We start from the raw sequence: 23,117 nt of genomic DNA, 5'->3' as shown, positions 1-23,117 counted from the left end.
TGCTGTCTTTGAGGATTTTTTTATGGATGTGGTACAACACTTTCCTCTAATGTTTTCAGCATCCCAGGACTCAGTTGCCTGGTATATATATGCTGCTGCTTATACACATATATGAATTTAAACAGTGGTTCCTCCCTGGAAAAATCGTGTTGCATGACAAGACTGATGTGGAATATTCAACTTGTCATTTATTTCATCATCAAGGACCATGTCGTATTGTTGTCTTTGGTCTGAATATTCCTATGAAATAGTGTGTATATTGCACAGGACAATCCACAGTCACAAGACAAGCTGCCATGACTCAGTGCAGATTTACAAGGGTGTCCTCGGTGCTCTGGGATGTGATGGTGGTAAAGAAAGTCGTGTGTGAGAATGGGAGTGAGGGAGGGGTTAGAGGGAGGATTCAGAGAAGGGCGTGAGTGAGTGAGACCAAGACATAATGGTATGGAAAAGACAGTGAGGGAGTGGGTGTGTGTGGGAGACTTGTAGGTATAAAAGCCTCTCTTTTTCATGTGCACTGCCATTTGTCCTGGTGTATTTTTGGGGAAATTTCTACATATATATATATACACATATGTATGTGTGAGTGTTTGTGCAGCAAAGAGGATCATAACCGTCCAGGATGCATCAGCTGCTCATCGTGACCTCAGTGCTGGTGGCACTCTGCTGCCTCGGGAGTGTGGATTCATCAGCGTACGACAAGATAGTGAGCCACAGTCGCATACGCGCCAGGAAGGAAGGGTGAGTGAGAAAGTGGGGATGAAAGAATGAAAGTGTGTGAGGGAGGAAAAAGACAGATGACAGTGTAGTTTAAAAAAAAAAAGAGAAAAAGAAAGATGTTTTGAGGCACTGAATTAATCCAGGCCTGGTTTTAGACTCTTTTGGATGGGGTGACATTAAAAACTTGACGACTTTGTTTTTGGTGTGATAGAAACAATTGACCCAAGTCTAAAAGCTAAAATCATATAATCTTTCAAATAGTTTGCACCTTTAAAGATACAAAATTACATAATAATTTAATCTGCTTTTTTTAAAACACTACATTGTGATTTTAGAAATAGCTCAGTCTGCAATGGCCTTGGTGAACATATTCATTCAAACCAAAACTTGAATATTGTCTTCTTTTTTTTTCTTAATTTGAAATTAATAAATAAAGAAATTAAGAAAACAAAGAAAAGTGTTTTTTATTTTTATTTTTCAGCACTAGCACTATTCACTTCATCAGTGAATTAAAGATGCTGTTGCTCTTTAATATTTATTTATTATTCTGCATTGAAAATCATTTTAAAAGGAAGATAATTTTGACTTTGGAATTAGGCGTCATAGAAAGTGTAGTTTGCCAACTGATAATCTGAAAGGGTTTTAACAGTATTTAAATCTATATTATTTTTAAAAAGAACAGAATTTTCACTGGTTGTAATGTGAAACGTTTTAAAAGAATGGAGATAATATAAGGAGAGTTTATTGAAGCTGGAGAGAAACTTTATTGAGGGTTAATATAACCGTTAACAGTTGAGTCTTGTGTTGGTGATTATTGCTTGTTCCATTTTTATTGTGTATTAAAAAAGGGAGGAAAGAAAAATCCTATTTGATGGAATCATTTTTGTTTGCTTCTCCAAACAAAGTGATTGTGTACATAAGCAGTGACATGTATAAATGACAGATTTGTCTTTCCCTGCATGCACCCCCTCCCTCCCTCTCTCATACCCTCACTCAACAACTAATCCCCCGCTCTTCTTACCTGTCTTTCTCTCTCACCCACTTCCCCTCTTTGTCCTTTCTTTCTTCATGTATCTCCTTCATCACCATCCCCCAATCCCCCCCCCCCCCCCTCCTCCCAAATCTTCACAGACCCAACGTGTGCGCTCTGCAGCAGGTCCTGGGGACCAAGAAGAAATACTTCAGCACATGTAGGAACTGGTACAAAGGCTCCATCTGTGGCAGGAAGGCGTAAGTCTATTTTCCCGTCATTTATGTCACTCCCAGCTTCCACACAGCCCCCCCACACAGTTGCGGTAACACATTAAATTGCAGCGACAGCAACAACATGAAGTAGTTTCCAGCTTGGTAAAAAAGTTACTGGAGGAAACCTTCACATGTGGGTTTTTTTGTGGATCAATTATCAAGTTTGAGAAGATTCTCAGATTTTCCAGTTTCCATTTGAATCTTCGGTAATTAGCTGAAAGCAACTGCTTTTGTGGAGTGGAAGATTGATTGGTTTTATGTCCCAAAGAGACATGTTGCTACTACAGGGATACGATGATATTATTCATTCCCTAATATTAAATGACCTGTTATGCATAGTTATTGTAGGACATAGGTTTTGCAGACTGTGGGTCAGACCATTCCAAAGAAGCCAGATAAACATCAGAAGCTCAGTTTTCACTCACCTCCTCAACTTCCCCCCCTCCCCCCTCAGCGTGTCCCATCACGTCTCGTGTTGCTCTCAGAGACATCTTTCAATCTCGGTTGAAGCCCAGTTTTGATTAATTTAATCTCTTTTTAATTTATAATTTTGTAGAGGACTCAACTTTGTGCTGCATTTTAGTTTAAAATCTCCATCATCATTTATATCTGCTTCCGTGGATACATCAACCCCCTCCTCCCTTTAAAATAAACCTATGTATGGGCTTGCTTTGCGTTGCCTCCGGCTAAGTTCATTCTCTATTGTATTGTATGTATGATATTGTAAACCGCGCTCAGCAGTGATTGATGCCTCACATCCTCTCCGGCAGATTTCAGGTGCTCAGGGAAAAAAAGTCAGTCTCTATGCTTTTAAAAAAAAAACACTACTTCCTTTTTAAATAAATAAATAAAATCTAATTATATAATAGAATAGAGTAGAATAGTGTCCCAAATGGTAAAATATTTGTTTAACACCAACAGACTAACAAATAAATAGACGTAAAATACAAATACAAGATAAACTAGCACTTTTTTTTGCGTCACGCTTTAGCCCCTCCCAATTTTCCACCGAACCTTGTAAATACGCAGATTTTCACCAGGATTAATGTGGTCGCAAACATCTGTTCAGGCCAAATGCGATTCATTTGGTGGAAAAAATAATACTAATTCCTTGCATTTCAATATTCCTTAATATATATATATATATAAAAAGACAAATAAAAACATACATCAAATATGAATTCAGTGATCGTGATGATTTGGAAACAGTTCATTCAATTTTCTATTAAATTACATTTTTTGTCATTTTTTCACACTTTAACTTTACTTTTGAACTTTACTTCTCTATTATTGTACTGTGCTGTATGTGACAATTCAACCACTTTAATAGGCTTAAAAGGGAGGCTTTTTTGTTCCATTGTTGGTGTGATGGAAGATTTGCATCAGATGTAAAATGACAGTAAGTCCGTGATGTGCAGATGACGTCAGTGTGGAGTTTGTGGAATACAGCTGCTGCTGTTGTGTTGATGGAGTGTAAGGCTCGGCTGGTGCCGCCCTACCTTGTAGGTGTGTAGTGTGCAGAGAGGTCGGAAAGAATCACCTTTTTTTCCCCTCCTCCCCCCACTTACGCTCAATATTCCACAGACACTCGCACACGAGAACACACACAGTTGCTTTGTGTCATGCAGTCAGCTCAAGGATGAAGGCTCCAAACATTTGAAATAAGTCTTTGCTATTGTAAGATGAGATTTATTTTTCTGAGATTATTTTTTTATTTGACAGAAATTCACATTACCATTCAAACGTTTGGGGTCACCTATACAATTCTTTAGTGTTTTCCATTAAAAGTCACACTTTTATTCATCAAAAGAGTTGTAAAATTAATAGAAAATATAGTCAAGACATTGACAAGATTAGAAATAATAATAATAATAAAAAAAATATTTTTGCTTTCGTCAAAGAACCAGCTGTCAGCTGTGCTAACATCATTGCACAAGGGTTTTCAAGGGTTTTCTAATCATCCAATAGCCTTCTAACACGATTAGCAAACACAATGTACCATTAGAACAGTGGAAATGGGCCTCTACACACCTATGTACATATTCCATTAAAAACCAGACTAGAATAGTCATTCTATACATTAACAATGTATAGATTGTATTTCTGATTTAATGTTATATTCATTGAAAAAAAAGAGTGCTTTTACTTCAAAAATAAGGACATTTTTAAGTGACCCCAAACTTTTGAACGGTAGTGTATATGGTGTGATTCTGAAACTTCCAAAATTGCAATTTAGTCCGCTCCTTGTCAATATTGGACGATACCAAGTGTCAATCACACTGGTGTCCACTCTTACAGTATGTGATGTATTTTATTGTCTGTTTCTCCCTAAAAAAGGAACATAATTGACACAAAAGAAGACTTGAAAGTTGTGATGGAAAACTTTAGCCCCTCAGTAAAATGTTTAGGGGCGTTATAAATCAGGTTTTACCATAGAATTCCATTCAAATGGAGTTCTTTTTGTCATCAGAGGAGTCGCCCTCTTGTGGCTACTCAATATAACGTAATTTCCTGGTTGGCCTCATAATGGACTCAAAGTCAAAAGAGTCTATGAGACGGACTTTAAAGTAAAATAAAAAAACGCTTGTTTTAAATAATAGGTTATCACAGTAGTCAGGGTTATACTACTTTTTAGAGGGAGAAATAAATACTAAAACATGTTAAAATGGGAATGTTCAGCCTTAAAAACCTGAATGTAACGAAAACGGGACATTCTCAATTCATCTCCACGATGCACGGACCACACATAATCACCAAAAATGGACGAAACAGACACCCAGCTATGAGAACACTTGCTTCCCTCTATGGTCACAGTGAGACATTGTTTGGCAGCAGTGGAGGAAATCCACCCAGCTGTGATTCTGACTTGGATTTAGAGTTGTTGAGTGATTAGGAAAGGGCGTTCGAGTGAGTCTGTGTGCAGCATTTGAAGAAATACCTGCAGTCCTGTTTCCGAAGGTCCAAAAAAAAAAAAAGCAACAGTGCGCTTTGTTCCGCTAATTATCCACCGCGGAGTTTAAGTGAAACCATTTCTTAACGCCTCAACTCCCACAACGATGTTTTGACGTGAGCTGCTGGAGATGCAGGTGGAAACAATCTTCCGCGGTGTTTTGATTTGCACGAGGTGACGGACACAATATGAAGGGAGCAGAGGCTAAACGCTTATGTGTGGTTATTATAATAACAAGGAGAAGACGAATAGACGAGACGTGGAAAGGCTGCACCATAGTTGAGTTGTTCGTCTGGTCATTGTTCTTGTGTAATCCGCACGTCTCTTTACACTCTGCACATTAGAGTATCTCTATTTATTTAAGTTCATTTTTATAGCTTCATTTAATCCTGCAGCATAAGCCCTATAAAATACATTTACATAGTCTTCTGGTTTGCAGAAAGAAGCCTTGGAAGTAAGATGGAGTTGCTACCTCCGTCATTTGATTTCTAACATCAGAAAAAACATTTTCCTCATGAGTTTATGGTCTATATGTACTTTCAGGTCCTCTTCAATAAAATAGGAGGTCAATTTTTACAAAATAACGTTGCCATTTAGAGGAAACAGACTGTTTTGTCCAATAGGTGCCTGCTTGCAGTGTTGTAATGTACTGTACTTAAGTACAAAATGCACGTTTCTGTACTTTACTTTGTTATTTGTATTTCTAGCAACTTTTACTTTTACTCCAGTACTGTTCCTCGAACTCATGAATACCAAATAAAAGTAGAAGAGTTAAAAAAAAAATTACTTCAACTTCTACCAAAGTCATTTTCCAGTAAGATACTTGTACTTTTACTAAAGTATCCCTTTTAGCTACTTTATTCAACACTTCCTGGTTGCAGGTGATCTCTGTGGACTTCTGGTTGCACAACCTGACATGACACTGGTCAATTTGTGACAACAAACCACTCAGTTTTGGCATCAGGAGGTGAAAAATACACTTTATAGGAACGAAAGAAAGAGATATATTTAACTGTTGATCACAGAATAGAAAAAAAAGGACTGATGTTTGCACCAGATGCCGCTGTTTCTGTGTGTACAGTATGTGTGTGTTTGTGCACTCACGTCTGCACATCTGCTCATCTTTTAGCCCCCACTGCGTTTGCTAAATGCAGTGACACTGTCAGACGCCTGTGCATTGCCTTGTTTCTGTTTTTGGTTTAAACTGCATCCATTATCCTGTCAGAGCGCAGCTGGGAGTGCAATGACTTCATCCCCCCCTAGACGTCCAGCTCTGCGTGGATTCTTCATGTGCGTTACACGATACCAATTAGTGTCAAAACACATCACGATTGTTCTGTAAGCAACGCAGCTGCTAAAATAGAAAAATTCACATCATTTATTATCACGCGGAACATTTTCAAACACTGATTTAAGTGGATTAGAGCGGGTCCATATTACTCGTGAGTCATTTCAGGGAGTTGACGGGAGAAAGTGAAGTGATGTTTGAAGTGGGCTATGAAAGGAGTGATCCACTCTTGAAGAACATACCACTACTGTTCATCTCTGAAGTGGCTATTTGTTTTGGATATGTATGTTGCAGAGGAAGAGAAAACATGTAAATGACCCCATATGCAGTGAAAAGTGGAATAAGCTGTGAGCGAAACCTCTTTAACAAACCCACTGAATGATCCAACTGGAATCTATGAAGTGTTTTTGGTTGAAAACCAATAAAATGTATTCCAGCATTGAGTGAATTTGTGGCTCATACTCTGGTGAATCATTGTTGAGCGTCCTGTGTTGACTCACTACTGTATTTATATTTGGAAGATGTGCGGTAAACTTTGGAGTAACTCCGAAACAAAAGTCTGCTTGTAGTTTTACAAAAAGGATTTTATTGTAAACCATAATTTAATCCTCTATTAAAAGTTGCAGTGACTGGCATTTTGTAATATTATATTTGACGTTGGTGATGTTATTATTCTGCCTCTGTTTGGTTTTAGCCAACAGTCTTTCAACTGAAAACAGGCTTTGTCAAGGTCAAAGTGTCTTTGAATCTTTTCATGGGCGTAGTCATTTTTGCACACACACCAATAAGTGATTGTGAATTTGGCGACCTTGAGTGTCTTGAAAGGCGCCTTCAAATATAATGCATTATTATTAGTATTATTATTATTATTATTCATTTGACCTCTGCATTGACGCCATCCTTTTAATACACCAGTAGTAAACACACACACAAGCTGGTTCCGAGCCCAATTCCTGTCCTCTTGGCCATGGGCTGCGAAGTTATATAAAAGTGATATAAAAACTAAATGAACTCCTGTTTTGAAGCTTTAAGATTCTCTATTTGTCAGCCTCACCTGCAACTGGTCATGTGTTGCACAATAGCTTTAATTTATCAGTGAGAAATCGGCAAATTTTCACATCTATCTATTAAGCAAGTGGTGTCCGTGTGTCTGTCTGTCTGTCTGTGACGGGCATATCTTGCTGGCTGTTAGCCAGAGCGCCCTAGGACTTTGGATATAGGTTGAGCATGGCCCGATGGTGTGCATCCCTGATTATCAATATTTTTGGGGTTAGGGTTAGTAAACTAGCATAAGGAGTAAATTAGCATTAGCATGTTACTATTTTCAGCTAACTTGGCGAACCTGTTTCCAAATGTAAACTAGCGAGGCACCAATTAGCATTAGTGTAAGGCTAACATAATACAAACACTGTGCAACCTCATTAGGTATTTTTGATTACCATTAGCATAGTTAGCTGTTGTGACTGTCAGCCATGCCACTGGTAATACAGTCACACTGTATTATGTTAGCATTAACGTTCCTTATCATGCATTATCATAACTGACAAATCTTCTTCAGCTCCCACTATTGGAATACATACTTCCTACAGGCACTGCACTAGTACATCTTAATTTAAACCGAGTTCTTTTCCAGCAGGGTCGCCTCCTGGTGGCTATTCAATATATTTTTACTTCCGAGTTGGCCGCAGCAGAGAGACTATTTACTGTCGAAGTCAAATTAATTTGCAGTGCTTAATCTAACACACACGTGTGAACTCATTCGACAGCGGTTTACATGTAACAGACATTTGTTTATAGAGTACTGAGAAGTTGTAAGTGGAATTCATATGGACTATTTAATTATAGGCCTCCATACTTTATTGTGTTATTTATAACACAAACTGAGGAGGGTCTGCTCGTGCAGCTCCGCTTCTGTGAGCGTGTTCCTCTCGGCTTCCTGCCTTAGTGTTTCTATTACTATCTCCAACATAATTTCCATAAACTGTCTCTTCCGCTCGCCACCCAACCCCCTGAAATGTTTTAAATGGCCACAAGAAGGCAATTGTACATCAAGAGCTCCATGGAAATGAGATTAAATCACACAGACACGCCTGTCTGCTTCTCTTGTGAGTATAAAATACACAAGCGGCCATTCCTCATCTGCACTGTGAGTTTACATCAAAGTATATTTGTTCATATTTTACTGAACATTAATTGCAAAGTAAGGTATTTATTTGGAGCTGCTGGACCAAAGGTTACGCTTCCTGATCCTGTCATAGTTTATTCATACAGCTTGGAAAATTGGGGGATTTTGACAGCATGTGTAATGAATGAAAACATCCAGGCCTACTTTGAAATGAAACGTCTGTCAGCCAAGTTTAATACAAATGCTGCATCCGACAACACACACACTGCATTGCATCGCTGAGCTCATAAATCTCATGAACAAATAAATCTGTTCTTGAAACCTTTCTTCTTCTGTCAACCTGATGAGGCTTGTGCTTTCATTCATTATGATGTTTATCTTATCTTATTTTTTCCATCCTCCCTCAACTACCTTGCTTTTTTTGGATGTCCTCACACCATAACGTCTTCTGCCCTACGCTTTCAAATGCACTTTGCCCAATTATGGTTTTGTAATTTTTAGAATAAGAATCTGTTTCATTTCACGTCTTCACTGCTCTCAGTCCAAACACAACGTCATCCTCTCCCTGCACAGATCCACACATTCGTCTTGTTCCTCTCATTTGTCAGTTCTGCTTTGTGGACCTGAGGGATTTCCTTGCTGGGATGAAGGTAATTCATGTCTTTCATGACCAGCTATTTCACTGAATCACTCACGGTGTGTTCATGTTCTTTATTTTGGCAGAATGAATCTGTACGAGTGCTGCCCTGGCTACATGAAGCTGGAGGGTATGAGAGGATGTCCTGCAGGTGCGTACCTCAAACCACACTCTCAACTAGGGTTAGGGTTAGGGGTTAGGGTTAGGGTTAGCTGTGTGGGCTTCAAAGTCAATTCAAAGTTTCAGCTCATTGGTAATATTGACTGAGCTTGAACTGTCTCCCTCCCATAGTGGCTCCCATTGACCATGTCTATGGCACACTGGGGCTCATCAAGGCTACAACCACACAGCAGTATGCCGACATGTCCAAGCTGAGAGAGGAAATTGAAGGAAAAGGCTCCTTCACCATGTTCGCCCCCAGCAATGAAGCCTGGGATCAGCTTGATTCCGTGAGTAGAGGCGATGTTTACTTCCAGGAGGGAAACATATACAACGATACAGGCTTTTTTTTTTTTTTTTTAAACTAATGCTCTGATTTTTCCCAGAGTATGCGCTCAGCGCTGGAGAGCAATGTGAATATCGAGCTGTACAATGCCCTCCACTTCCACATGGTGAACAACCGTCTTCTAACCAAAGACATGAAGGATGGTATGCATGTCAAATCCATGTACAATGACCTGGGCCTCTACATAAACCACTACTCAAATGGGGTCAGTGAATCCAAAGTCTGAAAATACTACCTATGATGGAATTAAATGTGGGAAAAAAAGGTTATATTCTTCTTATTCTTTGTTAAAGATTGTGACAGTAAACTGTGCCAGAATCATCCACGGTAACCAGGTGGCCACAAACGGCGTGGTGCATGTGGTTGATCGAGTCATCACCTCTGTGAGCAACACAATCAAAGAAGTCCTGGACGTCGACGATGATCTCTCCTCCTTCAGTGTATGTTTAAAACGCACAATGTTACGTTTGTCAAACGGAATTTAAGAAAATAAAGGATCAAGCTAAATGTTATGAATAAAAACCACATTAATGTGAGCACCACTGTCCTGTCTTGTTTCCCAGGCTGCAGCGTTGACTTCTGGTATGATGGACAAGTTGGACAAGCCTGGACAGTACACTCTGTTTGCCCCCACCGACGACGCCTTTGCCAAATTGAGCCCCGGCTACCTGGAGCGTATCATGGGCGATAAGGCTGTTATTGCAGGTACTGTATATTGTGTATATTGTACAACACATGATAATAATGACATTTAACATATGTGTGTATGTGTTCTTTGGATGACTTGTGTGCACAAGCAGTTGCCGACTCTTCAAGGGTTGGACGTTTATCGCAGCAATTTGGAAACATCTCAACAGCTGTTGGATTAACTGCTAAAGAACATAGGAATCCTACAAGTTTTGGCTTTTGTAACATGATAGATGGATTGGCACATACGTTTGTAGAGGTTTTAGAATTGACAGGATGATGTATGTGAGTTTAATGATTCAGGATAATGTGGCAGAGCTCCTTACTGTAGTAAGTATACAGTATTATGGTGCATAACTGCACCATCGTGTATACTTCCCCTGATACTGCATTCTCATTATTTACTGTAGATTTTATAGTTCACCATTTTGACCTAAAGTTAAATTAAATCCAACTGATACTTTCACACTACATATCTGCCATATTTCAAGGGATAAAAGACACCATCTCACTAAGTCCTCATACCATGCAGTGAATGCAGGAACCTCATGTCTCCACAGTAGCAGCTTATCTGCTTATTTGCTGAATCACTGTCCAGGAATGTCTCTAAACACACACACACACATCCACAGTCAGTTAGCTGCATCCTCAGTGAGCGGCTTCCTCTGGGAGCGCGATATAACCCCGGATACATTCTCAGACACTTGACAAACAAGATTTACTGACGACCCATCTTATACCAGCCACCACAGTAAAGATAATGTAGAACCCAGTGTCTTATTTCTACAAGAGAATGTAATTCGGACTGCACTGTGGACAATAATGGCTTTAAATTGGAATTTTAGTGGGTTTCCACTTTGACATGCCTGTGTAGTTACAAAACAGAAATTTGAGTGTAATTTCATCAGGTTTATTGGCAAACCCTCTACCGCTTGTTCTCCATCAGCCCTGGTGAACTACCACCTGCTGAACAGTGTTCAGTGTTCTGAGGCGATCATGTCAGGGTCAGTGTACGAGACCGCAGAGGGCAGCACCATAGCGATCGGCTGCGATGGTGACAGCCTGACAGTCAACGGCATCAAGATGGTGCTGAAGAAGGACATCGTCACCACCAATGGCGTCATCCACCTCATTGACCAGGTGCTCCTCCCCGACTCAGGTATGAACACAATCAGGATTTTATTAAGTCCTCACTATGTCATTGTTTTGTCCTGTTTAAGTCACGTTTATGTGATTTTTTTTTACACAGCCAAGGAGGTGATTGAGATGATGGGAGAGTCCCAGAGCACTTTCACCGACATGGTGTCTGAACTGGGCTTAGCCGCCGCCATGCGTCCAAAGACGGACTACACGATTCTCGCTCCTCACAACAGCGCCTTCACCAGTGAGTTGATTTCCAAAAAGAGTTTTAAAAGAGCGCCTTTCTATTTGTCTAAGATTTTCCAGAAAATCCAAAAGACATCATTCACCACACACTGATAGGACTACTAGTTTATTTTTGTCTTTGTTTGTTTGAGTTCTGACCATGAGTAAGATGATAACCTGTCACTCTACATCTGTAACTTCTGTGTTTGTCAGCTGAGGTGATGTCGACGGATCAGAACCTGCTGAGGATCCTTTTGGAAAACCACTTCCTGAAGCTCAAAGTTACACTGAGCGAGCTCTACAATGGACAGATGCTGGAAACACTGACCGGCAAACTGCTCAGAGTCTTCATTTACCGCACTGTGAGAACTTTGAGCGTTTGTTGCGTCAATGTCAAACCAAGTGAATAAAGACCAGGATAGAGAAATAAAGAGTTGGCTTCCATGCTGTAGATTTGAAAAGCTAGGCGCTGTATCAAGACCTTACATGATTTGGTTGTTGCTCTGAACAAAAACTAGCAAATTAGTTCAGCTTTTGGCAGGTGAAGTATGATTCTGCTTAAGTGGTTCAAATATTAGAATCAGATGGGTTTGGATCCTGAAGCAAATGTATTGTAGTGTCTAGTGTAATTCATGCAAAGCTCCCTCTTACTTTAAAAACTTATTAGAAACTCTCCACTCTTTATGTTTCTCTTTTGTTAGGCTGTGTGCATAGAAAATGCTTGTATGATGCGCGGCAGTAAGGAGGGAAGCAATGGAGCCCTCCATCTCATGAGTTCCCTCATCAAACCAGCTGAGAAATCGATGTATGAGCTCCTGATTGCTGACGGACGTTTCAAGTAAGAGCTACAACGTTTTTCATATTATTAATCTAACAGACATAAGGTTCCTGGAGTGATGCCAAGAGTTTGCCGAAGTAACATAAGGAAATAGAGAAAACAGTTCCTTCTCCCCAGCAAAATTACCAAATGTTGGTGGAAGTGCTTCACCATATAGATTTCACATTTTATAGCTCTGTGACAAATACTGCCTCCGGGAGAGAAGCTCTTGGTGCATAACTGAGGAAGCAGATGTGTGAACAAGTGACCACAGAAGCCCACATGTCTCACACAAATCCCAACATACACAACTTCACCATGTCCCACTGCCAAATCCACAAATCCCCCTGTTGATAAATGAGCAACACATGACCTGGTTTGTATCCAAATGTGACTTAAAGTATAATTTATTCTCAACAACAGTCCTGTTATTGTAGTTATTCTCTTTTTTAAAAATTGGGAAAGGTGCAGAGTTCATGGTGAGGACATTGACAACAGAGAACTGTTGTTAAAAACACATAGTTGGCCACATAGTTACAAAACAAGATAAGGTTTCACAAATCACGATGTCTGTCTTCTCTCCTCATTTTCTATTGTATTTGAATAAATATGTAGGATTTTCCTGACACTGATGGAGGTCGCGGGTCTGACTGACCTGCTGAAGCAGGAAGGCTCCTACACCATATTTGCACCAACTGACGATGCCTTTGCTGGCCTCAGTCGAGAGGACTTGACTCTGCTCAAAAGTAAGTGCACAATGTCATACATTTTCTATGTTATGACTCTTATATGCCACTTTATTAGGTACACATTATCACAGTATCAGGAGTAGCCCCTCCAAAGTGGTGAATTGAGTTCCTGTTGCAATAGGCTGGACAGGCCATCATTTGCACAGGCAGTAAATATCGTTCTCTTTTCGTTGACATTGACAGAAGATCTAAACGCCCTGAGAACCATCCTGCTTTACCACTTCAGTAATGGCGTCTTCATCAATGGAGGTTTGGAGGGAGGAGTCACCAACCTGCTCAAAACCCTCCAGGGCAACAACCTGCAAGTTATGTCTGTAAGTACAAACAGCCTTGTATTATATGGAAAGGTAATACATTTCTGTCAACACCTCTTAATTTTCTTCAGTATTCATAGCAGTTTTCTTCTAATTTCACCCATTCCTTCACTTTTGCCCTCATTCGTATTTCCTATTATATTAGCCAAAGTCACAGTTTAGGCCTAAAGGACATAGGAAAACGTGTTTGGGATAATACACTCATGTAATTCAAGCCTAGAGTCAGTAAGAAGGACGGGACAATGAATCATTCCATTATTTCCAGTGAAATGGAAATGTGTTTTTAGTCTAACAAAACAGATTCAGGCTAAAGGAAATGTGGTTCAGTTGGGTGAGTGAAAGGGAGTCAGAGGAAGCAGAGGGGAGCTTGTCCACCCATGTGCTCAACTGTGGAGATAATTAAATCGCAGGAAATCAAAAAAAAACGGAACGCCCCCAGTTCTCACTTCCAACAATGGAGCACACTGCCTGGGATTTATATCACGTCCCGCATGTGGAACCCTTCTGAAAAAGTGCTTATTCAGATGTCTTAGTGTGTGGGGGAAAAAAGACAAAAAACACTTCAGTAAACTGTTTTTTTAAGACAGAAGTTGATGTGGTTGTTTGTTTTTTCCTCAGGTGAACAACTCTATCCATGTCAACTCCGTGGACGTTCCCAACAGTGACCTGATGGCAACAAACGGCGTGATCCACATCGTGAAGAACGTTCTCTATCCTGCAGGTATGAGAACAATGAGCGTTGCAGTGATGAGTCTGTGCTCGACTGCAGTACGTTTGCTTACTTTCTGATTTCCTGTTTTCCTCACAGACCTTCCCGTGGGCCGTCAGGACCTCCTGGTCCTTCTGAAGAAGCTGATTAGGTACATCCAGATAAAGGTAAGGCAAGAGAAAACACCTTTGTGTGTGAGCTCAAATTTTCTTGTGTCAACGTTTCCCTTACACCTTCCATTTTGTCGTCCTTTAGTACGTTTCTGGATATTCATACTCCGAGATCCCTCTTACCTTCCTCAGTAAGTTTCCTTCGTGTCGCCATCACTCGATTATTTCTGTCTCTGCAGTAAATGAAAACCTAATGTTGTTGCTTCACAGAGAGGACCATCACAACTACGCATTATTTCGAAACAGGTAAGATCACTCTTTTCAAAACTTTTGAATAGATTTATCATTAGTAGTGTTTATTATAATAATAATAAAAATGTGGCTGGTCTGGAAAAGAACAGATGTCCTTTGTTTAAAAATCCGCCGATAAGTAGGATAACGAAATCCAATCTGCAGCTACCTGAGTACATAACTATTATTATTTCTCCATGCTGGCGTCTTACACGGCCACTCTTTCTTTGTTCCTCTAATGTGTATTTAGTCTCTCTCCGGCTTGAACCTCTTGGCGTATTTAATCTGATCTTTTCGAGATGAGGTAATTAGGCTGTCGAGGCAGAACAGGGTCCAAGACTGTGCAGAACTCTTGGACACCGTTTCTCCTGTTTGGCATTTTTGAATGCATTTCCACACGGATGGAAACTAGCCTCAATGTATTATGCAACATAGGACACGTACAGTTTGATTATTCAAAGGTCATCCAGCATGTACAGAGCTATTTTTCTATATTTTCCTCATATACCTTACTATTTGTTTACAGTTTCATTTATTCTAAAGGTTTGGCTCATTAGCAGATCCCCTGCATGCAAATACTATCTTTGGTATCTGTGATACCTTCTGATATATGTGGTTGCAAGGTCATGGTATGCAATTGACTCTTTTACACATACGGACACAATGTAAACATACTATATTATCTCAAAGTGAGATAATGCCTGGAATGGTTCATCGCCCATTCAACATTTTTAAACATAAATTGACCAAACACTGCTAATTAAGCTGTTGGTGCTTATCAGTCTGATCGAGATGTTTTGACCTGAAGCAGCAACAGTTTGTTATAATGACTTGAACAAGTTTGTGTCCTTATATTATAGTGTGTTAAATATGGATAGATTAAACTATACTATATGTTTAGCAACTATTTATTGCTTGCAAAACGTCTTCACAAAGGCTCATTCAGGAGCAAACAAGTAAAAGAATGTTCCTGGCTGTTTCTGCATGTCACAAACCTGAGTCCGTGTAATGCTTTAACACTGAAACTCATAAACGATGTGTAAAGTATGAAGGTGAAATGTGATGCTTCGAAAATCAGCAGAGAGGAGAAAATGAAATGTGTCCACAGAGGAGAGCAGCTCACTGGACCATGGAGTTTAAAAGCAGCCTCCTTTTCTTCACTGGAGCAATTTAATATCCCACACACATAAGCCTCGATTTGTTCTTCAAGTTCTCATAAAAAGTTCCAGCAGACTGATTCTTGGGTTACACTCTCCCTCCTCTTCCTCCCTCTCTACAGTCCCTGAAGTGACAAAGGTCATCAAAGTTTTTGAAGGAGAACCAACCGTCACCAAAGTGACCAGAGTCATCGAGGCCGAGCCTGTGGTCACCAAAGTAACCAGAGTCATCGAGGGCGAGCCTGTGATCACCCATGTAACCAGAGTCATCGAGGGCGAGCCTGTGATCACCAAAGTGACCAGAGTCATCGAGGGCGAGCCTGTGATCACCCATGTAACCAGAGTCATCGAGGGCGAGCCTGTGATCACCAAAGTGACCAGAGTCATCGAGGGCGAGCCTGTGATCACCCATGTAACCAGAGTCATCGAGGGCGAGCCTGTGATCACCAAAGTAACAAGAGTCATCGAGACAGAACCGACCATCACTCAGGTGGTTGTCGAGGGCGAGCCGGTGGTCACCAAGGTTACCAGGGTCATCGAGACTGGGGAGCCTACCGTTACCAAGTATACAAGAGTTATTGAGGGTAACGTCATGTTTTCATATTTTAATATATTTACACTATATAAAAGTTTCTTTTGTATGTTTTTGATGATTTCATGCATTTTATTTTAATGCAGGTGTAGAGTTTGATGCCGAAGGAAAGAGAATTACAGGTAAGAGTTTGTCCGCGAACAGCTCTCTCGACAAATGCGTCACTGACCGCAGTTAACCGAGCATCTTCATCTATAACGTCATTATCATTACATCGCCTCAGTAATCATTCATTAAAACAGACGCATCGTTTTCATGGTGTGCACCATTTTAGCCTGGAGAGAACTCTGATATCACAGTTTTTAGTTCATACTATGAATACACATAGGTCATTCTCTCTTGCACAATGTGGAACCATGGTTTTATATGAACTTGTGTTGCTCAAAATGATGAGCATTGTCGTATTTAACTGAACAGAAAAGACCAGTGTAATCAAATCTGGTGGGCCCTTTACACGGCAGCCATTTTGACAGGTCCCCACAGGCGTAAATAATCAAATTTTGATTATTTGCAATTATTATGGCCGAGTTCCATTTAGCTTCCGGTGCATGTTGGTTCACTGTCACACCGTCCTGATTCACATGAATGAACAGTCATCATGAATGAGATCAGTAACGTGTGCTTTCCCTGCTTTAACACGTCAAAATGGCTGCTGTGGAAAGAGGCCATACCCACTAGTGTAACTGCCAATATTTTAAACCACCAAATATGAGGTCACGCTGATTACGTTTATTACATTTTAGTTTCTTCCTTCTTAACACTGACATTATATGTGTTGCCTATATTTTGAAGTAAATTGGCTTGGGCCAGAAAACCATGGGGAATTAATGTTTCATAGCTGCAGCAGCAATGTCACTTATCCGTAATGACTTACTGTGATAATGATCGCTTGGCAGCGTTTTACACGGCAAACTCTGTGGCACAGAGGCACACTTTCAAGCTTTGGCCAGATACCATTCCAAACATCACAAGCTCACTCTTATGTTTAAGAGGAAGGAGGTTGAATTGTACGGTTTGTCATGTGGTTAGAAACACACACACACACACAAAGCGACACAGAGACAAAGCCAAGTTTCTGTAAAAGTTGCCGATGGTGCACCATGATTTGGATGTCTGTCCATGTCATCACTTTAACCATCTGTTTCCACCTCTTTGTCAGTGTTATTGTCTCTCAGATGACTCATACTCTTGTTCGCCAAAGCTCTTTTGTATCTGTGAGGTGAACATCGCCAAAATGCAACTGGCTTGTGTGGTTGCAGGGACAGTGAGCGCATAGCTACAACCGCATCTCTGGTGTCTTGCCGCTTTGTTACTGTAACCGGCTAAGGATCTGCTCTCTGCTCTGTCTGTGAGCTGTATGCCCCCCTCACACATGTGTGAGTGTGTGTTTGTGTGTGTCTTAGGCCACCTTTAGGGACGGAGGTAAACAAAAAAAAGACCCCTTAAATGGGGACAGCTTGCACAAGTGAGGAAAAATGCCAAAGTAAGGTTGAATTTTGGCTAACTGGCTTGGGTTAAGGCCTTTGCACATCAACACAGACTGAATTTGTACACATAAGGACCAAGAAACAGGTGGAATCAGTGTCCCAATGAGGTTCTGCAGCGTCAACCATTGTATATTGACAAAAAAAAGTATCATTTTGAGCCAAGAATAAAAGCCTTTCCAGTTTTATTCTGGTTTCTTTTCAAAATTAAGGGAAGGAAAGTATGATTTAAGAGAGTTGTGTAACAATGAAACATGTAAGAATGTATGTAAAATATAGATTTTACATCAATTTAAATTTTTTAATTAATAAGAGTCCATCATTTAGAGCAATATTTGTCTTTGGGTTTTTTCCCCTTCCAAATTATAATGATATCTCATGAAATGCAAAAATAAACTCCTTTTGTTTGGTTAGTGAAAAGTATATGTAAGTATATGTAAATGTATCTTTTCTTTCCCCTTCCTGTCAGATGCATAGTCACACAAATTGGCTTTTATATATTCATTTAAATTAAAGAAATATTTGAGTACAGCCAAGACTGAGGAAGAGCGTTTAGTGTGATAGTGCAGGACACAAATGCCATTTCTAATGAAAAAAGTATGTAAATTTTAACTCGAAAAACAACAACAAACAAATACAGGAGGGTAGGGTTTGAGGCAAAAGACAGAAAAACCAAGGAGCAGGGAACAGAGCAGCGCAACGCAGTTCAACTGACTAGATGAGCCATCTGAGAGAGTGCAGAGCAGAGACTAAATACATGAGGAGGGTGGCTGGGATAATTGCACACAGCTGAAACTAACAGGTCCCAGGTGGAGCCAATCAGGGCAGAGGCAGACGATCACGATGGAGGGAAAACAGTGCAAACATGCTGTAGGAAGTAAAACTAGACTAGGGGCTACTAAATACAACAGGGAACTTGGGAAAAACAAGGAAGAAAAAAAACTCAAAATTAATGTTCTGAAAAAGTAAAATCTGCAATCACTCATAGAGTCTGTGTCTGGTGTCCAAAGGCCTTAGGTTTTACAGCAAGTCAAGGTTAGGTTTAGCAACGGGCTTAAGGATTATAAGTCCAGGTGACGTCCCTAAAAGTGACCCGTGACATCATATCTGCGTGGGTTCACAAACACTGCACACGTGCGCGCGAGCGTAGGAGGTGTTTTTGTGGTGTGTGTGTCAGTCTGTCCGTCTGTCAGTCAGTGCAGTTTGCGAAGTCGTTAATTGACTTTCAACGCCCTTCTCCGCTGCCGGTGTGAAGGTGGATCCAGAATCACCGCGGAGAACGAGCCACTTCTCATTGAGGGTAGGCTCCTCCTACATGAACACTCCATGAACACTTACATCAACGGGTTGCTACTTTTAAGTTTTTGCCCTTTCCTCCTTGAAATAATCAGAATCATCATCACTTCACAGATAAGTGGTTACTTCAAGGTTGGGAAAGAGACTGTGGAGCATTTTGAAACTGTAACACCATACATACCTGATTTTGTGCGTGACGGTCAAATAGTTCTGTATCTTTTGAGCTAACGGTTTTATTTCAAACGCTCAGGCCCAGACTTCTCGAAAATCACCACCATCCACAGCAGCCCCGGTCTGATCGACGACGAAACAGAAAGAATCGCCAAACTCATTAAAGGTAAATACTAATCCGTTATTAGAGTTTATGCTCTTCTGGACGGATGCAGTGATTGACCATGATTTCTCCTTATTTCACAGAGGGACGTTCAGCTCCCAAGAGACCAAACAGTAAGTCAATGACACTGTCAAACTGCCTTCTCAGCCCTTTCACCTGTTTGGACCTGCGTGTTTTTACAATAGCCCGCAACGCACAATCTCAACAGATCTTGAGTTTTGATGCTTAAGGCCTGTACATACTTCGCAAGAACAGAGAAATGTATTATTTTCTTTGGCAAGAACAAGACGAAAAAGTTATTTCTGGCCAGGACATTTCATACTTACATACGAGAAAATCAAGTGCAGGACTCCTGGGAAGACCTTAATGACAAGGTTTCTAAATTAACCACGGCTACTTAACATTTCTGGCCAGATGATGTGTCAAGAACAAGCTCCAAGAACTCCCAAATGAGGGCTGTGATAGAATAATGACTGTATTCTCTCAGCACTTGAGAGAGAGAACACATTTCTCTGTTCTTTATCATATCCAAGCAACAATGGTAATGTCGGTTTACCCTTTAAACTGTCGCTCTCGTAGACACTCTGGCGGGAGTTGGTAGCGTTCAGTTGGCTTCAAATCAAGTAATCCGTGATCCTTCATTGGGTGCAGTCGTTAAATGTGTGATCCCCGGTCTTGCAGTCCTTGTAAATGAAATTGGAAACCAGTTGGTTAGTGTGCACTCTAGACTAGGAGAGTTGTGTAGTGTCGTCTTGATTGAGTTTCTCTGGTGGTCCTTTTAGACCAGTTTCCGGCAATAAGGTGACATTTCCATTTCAGTAACCCTGCAAATGTACTCGGTCATCCAGGTCATGGTCGTCTTCAGTAGTTTGTTGTAGGACTTGTTTGAGTTAAGTTGAGGACATTTCAACCCTCATCCAAGAGGCTATAGCAGACAGTGTCTCTCAGGTCAGGGGTTTTATGACCTGCAACCTGTCATTTTTATCCACATGGAACCAGGTTTTGGGGAGCCCTGAAATGCAATTTCATTTTTAGACCGAGTCCCAGAGTGAAAGCAACCTTAAAATGCCACACCAGCATTTCAAAGTACAACCAATATGCAACTTTGGGAGATTTATGATGTCATTGATGTCTTTTTGTTTTGGTGTTTTGACCACATTCTCCAAGTCTTATTCTCTGTGGAATTGTTTACTACAGCATTCAGAGTTGTTTTGAGGGGTGTTGTAAGGAGGAAAATACTTCTTTTTTTTTTTTTTTGAAACAATGCTGTGTTTACAGCAGTGTTTCCCAACCATGGTCCTCAGGGAACACTACCCTGCATGTTTTAGATGTTGTCCTGCTCCAATACACCTGATTCAAATGGTCAGCTCATCATCAAGCTCTGCAGAAGCCTGATAACCAGTTGTTCATCTGAATCAGGTGTGACATGCAGGGCTAACCCTAATCATAACCCAACCCTAACCCTTCCTGAGGAAACACTGCCCAAGCCCCTTACCCTGTTACCCATAACAACTAAATGCCAAACCCTTACCCTAACCTTAACCCAATTCTAACCCAAGTCTTAACCCCCAAAAAGCCATTTGAAGGGGTGACAGAATGTGAAGACCCAAAAATGTCCTCACTTTCCCAAAATATCTTCCAATGTGTGGCAACATCTAAAGCATGCAGGACAGTGTTCCCTGAGGACCAGGGTTGGGGAAACACTGGTTTACAGAAAACCTGTTAAGAACAAAAAAGAAAAACCTCATATGGGGAAATGTCTGTTTCTGTGTGGACAAGGCCTAAATACCTTGATTTTTTTCCCCCACCAGTCAGTCAGAATAAGAGGTAAAACCTCTCCAACTTAGCTCAAGCAATATCAGTTGATTCGAGTTTACTACTGAATAAATACAATTTTGATTTTTCAATCAGATTTGTGTCACTTCATTGTGTCATCCAGCATTTTATATTAGATTATGTTACACACTGTTATCTCGCTCTTTAATACAAAGTGGTCTCACAAACTTGACGTTTGCTGAGTGCCATGTGGGAGGGCAGTTGCGTTCAGATGCACCGTTAGACACTTGTAGTGATGAATGTGAACCATCTGTTGTGAATTAGATTTGAATCAGATTTGAACAATGTGACTCGTCGCCTTGACACAGTTTGAAAAACACAATATTTATGCTTCAGGGAAAATTGTAAAAATCCATCACATGAGACCAAACACTTGAGTAAGATTGACTCTGTCTCCCTGTTTACAGCTGGAATGAGGAGAAGAAGATTGGTCAGGCGCCGCCACAAGCCAAGGCAGTGAATGTGGCAGAGAGTGAGAGAAAACACCATCAAGCTCACCACAGAGACTGAATGCATCTGAAACGCTCCTGGTTGAGCGCTGGCGGGTCGGAAAAAAAAATAATTTGTGGACCTACAGGGAACAATCAGATCAATTTAGATTTGTCCAAAACAGCAAAGATTGTTTACTACTATCTGTGGACTAAACTGTATGTGATAGGCATGATGTGTAATAGCAAGGCAATGATACAAGTATACAATTCATGTAAGTAATGGGGTGTAAGTGTGCATGGGAAATATGGACTTGCCATGGATTAGATGTTGTGTAAGGTGAGATATATTCTACCGTAAAGATTTCTTTTTATAATGTTTGCTTTAAAAAATAATAATAATGATAATGATAATAATGTCACTTTGCTAACATGGCTTTGGAATATTTTTGTATGCTTTTTTAAATGGTGCTCACATCCCGTACAGTGGATGTATTTGAAAAGAATCCTACAAATGAAACAGTGTCAGACAACATTTTGCAACCATTCGATGCTGTACCACAATTCTGTAAATTATCACATGGTTATTAAAAAAGAAATTCATTTTTACACAATGTGCAATGTTTTTTTTTCTTCAATTTATATGATGACGATCACATGCTTTTGATCGGGAGAATGCTGTTTATAACCTGAATAGGAATCATTAACTCCATGGAGATGAGCTAATACAAATGAAAGGAGAAATTAAATTAGTATATCACTTCTTTCAGAGGTATAAACATATACCTGGTATATGTAGATATAGATATTGACTCTAATTTGTTTTGACACTGATATGGTCGCCGAACTGAAATGAGACAGGAGCCTATAACAACAAAAATGTCATGAAGATGCTTCATACTGTTTTAGTTAAAACATAAATATAACACAAATGCAATGCACTTTATTCCCCTCCTGAGAAGCGAGGGAGATGCAACCGAGACTGAGCTCGAAATTGTTAAATTCTTGGTGTGTGTCGTAGTTATTTCACAACATGATTAATATGATCCAGAGCAGCAGCAACAGCAGCAGAGGGGAGTTAGGGTTTGAACGAGGAGGACCGCGGGCTTGACGTCACAGAGTGCAGATAACATGGTGACGAAAAGAGGTCATGATCGTAAAATCTTACAAGTTGTGGTCATGTAGGAGCCTTTTTCTTAACTTCACAAACACACAGGTTCATGCTACTGTTCCTTTTAGCAAAGTGCAGTAACCGCCATTGATTTGGAGAGCTTAAACCAAGCATTATCCTAAACCCTTACCGTAACCACTTAATAACTAACCCTATCCTTAACCGTTGCATTTCTGGACCTTCGGAAATTCAAGTATTTAGGTTCTGAGATTCAGGCTGAAGGTGGATGCTGTGGAAATGTGCAGACCTGGATCAATTCAGGATGGCAGAAGCGGAAGGCATTAATGGGTGCTCTGGGACCGAAGGA

At 40.4% G+C, this 23,117-nt stretch overlaps 1 protein-coding gene across 1 annotated transcript; it reads left to right on the top strand.

Moving 5' to 3' along the window:
• Positions 1–622: 622 nt before the first annotated feature.
• Positions 623–22,189, top strand: postna (periostin, osteoblast specific factor a; the record flags this gene model as incomplete). Its single annotated transcript, XM_083890426.1, has 23 exons — positions 623–741; positions 1,852–1,950; positions 9,052–9,116; positions 9,257–9,414; positions 9,511–9,675; positions 9,764–9,910; positions 10,034–10,175; positions 11,104–11,316; positions 11,407–11,541; positions 11,736–11,884; positions 12,224–12,360; positions 12,955–13,085; positions 13,272–13,402; positions 14,021–14,123; positions 14,211–14,278; positions 14,367–14,412; positions 14,492–14,527; positions 15,792–16,253; positions 16,348–16,383; positions 19,001–19,045; positions 19,292–19,378; positions 19,459–19,488; positions 21,619–22,189. 23 exons carry the CDS (start codon positions 623–625, stop codon positions 21,669–21,671), a joined length of 2,757 nt encoding a protein of 918 aa, XP_083746552.1. The 3' UTR covers positions 21,672–22,189.
• Between the last annotated feature and the right edge of the window lie 928 nt (positions 22,190–23,117).

This window comes from Microchirus variegatus (assembly GCF_963457635.1).
Source record: "Microchirus variegatus genome assembly, chromosome: 5".
NCBI lineage: Eukaryota > Metazoa > Chordata > Actinopteri > Pleuronectiformes > Soleidae > Microchirus > Microchirus variegatus.
The sequence above is the reverse complement of the archived record's forward strand: the minus strand, read 5'-3'. Positions and strand labels throughout refer to the sequence as shown.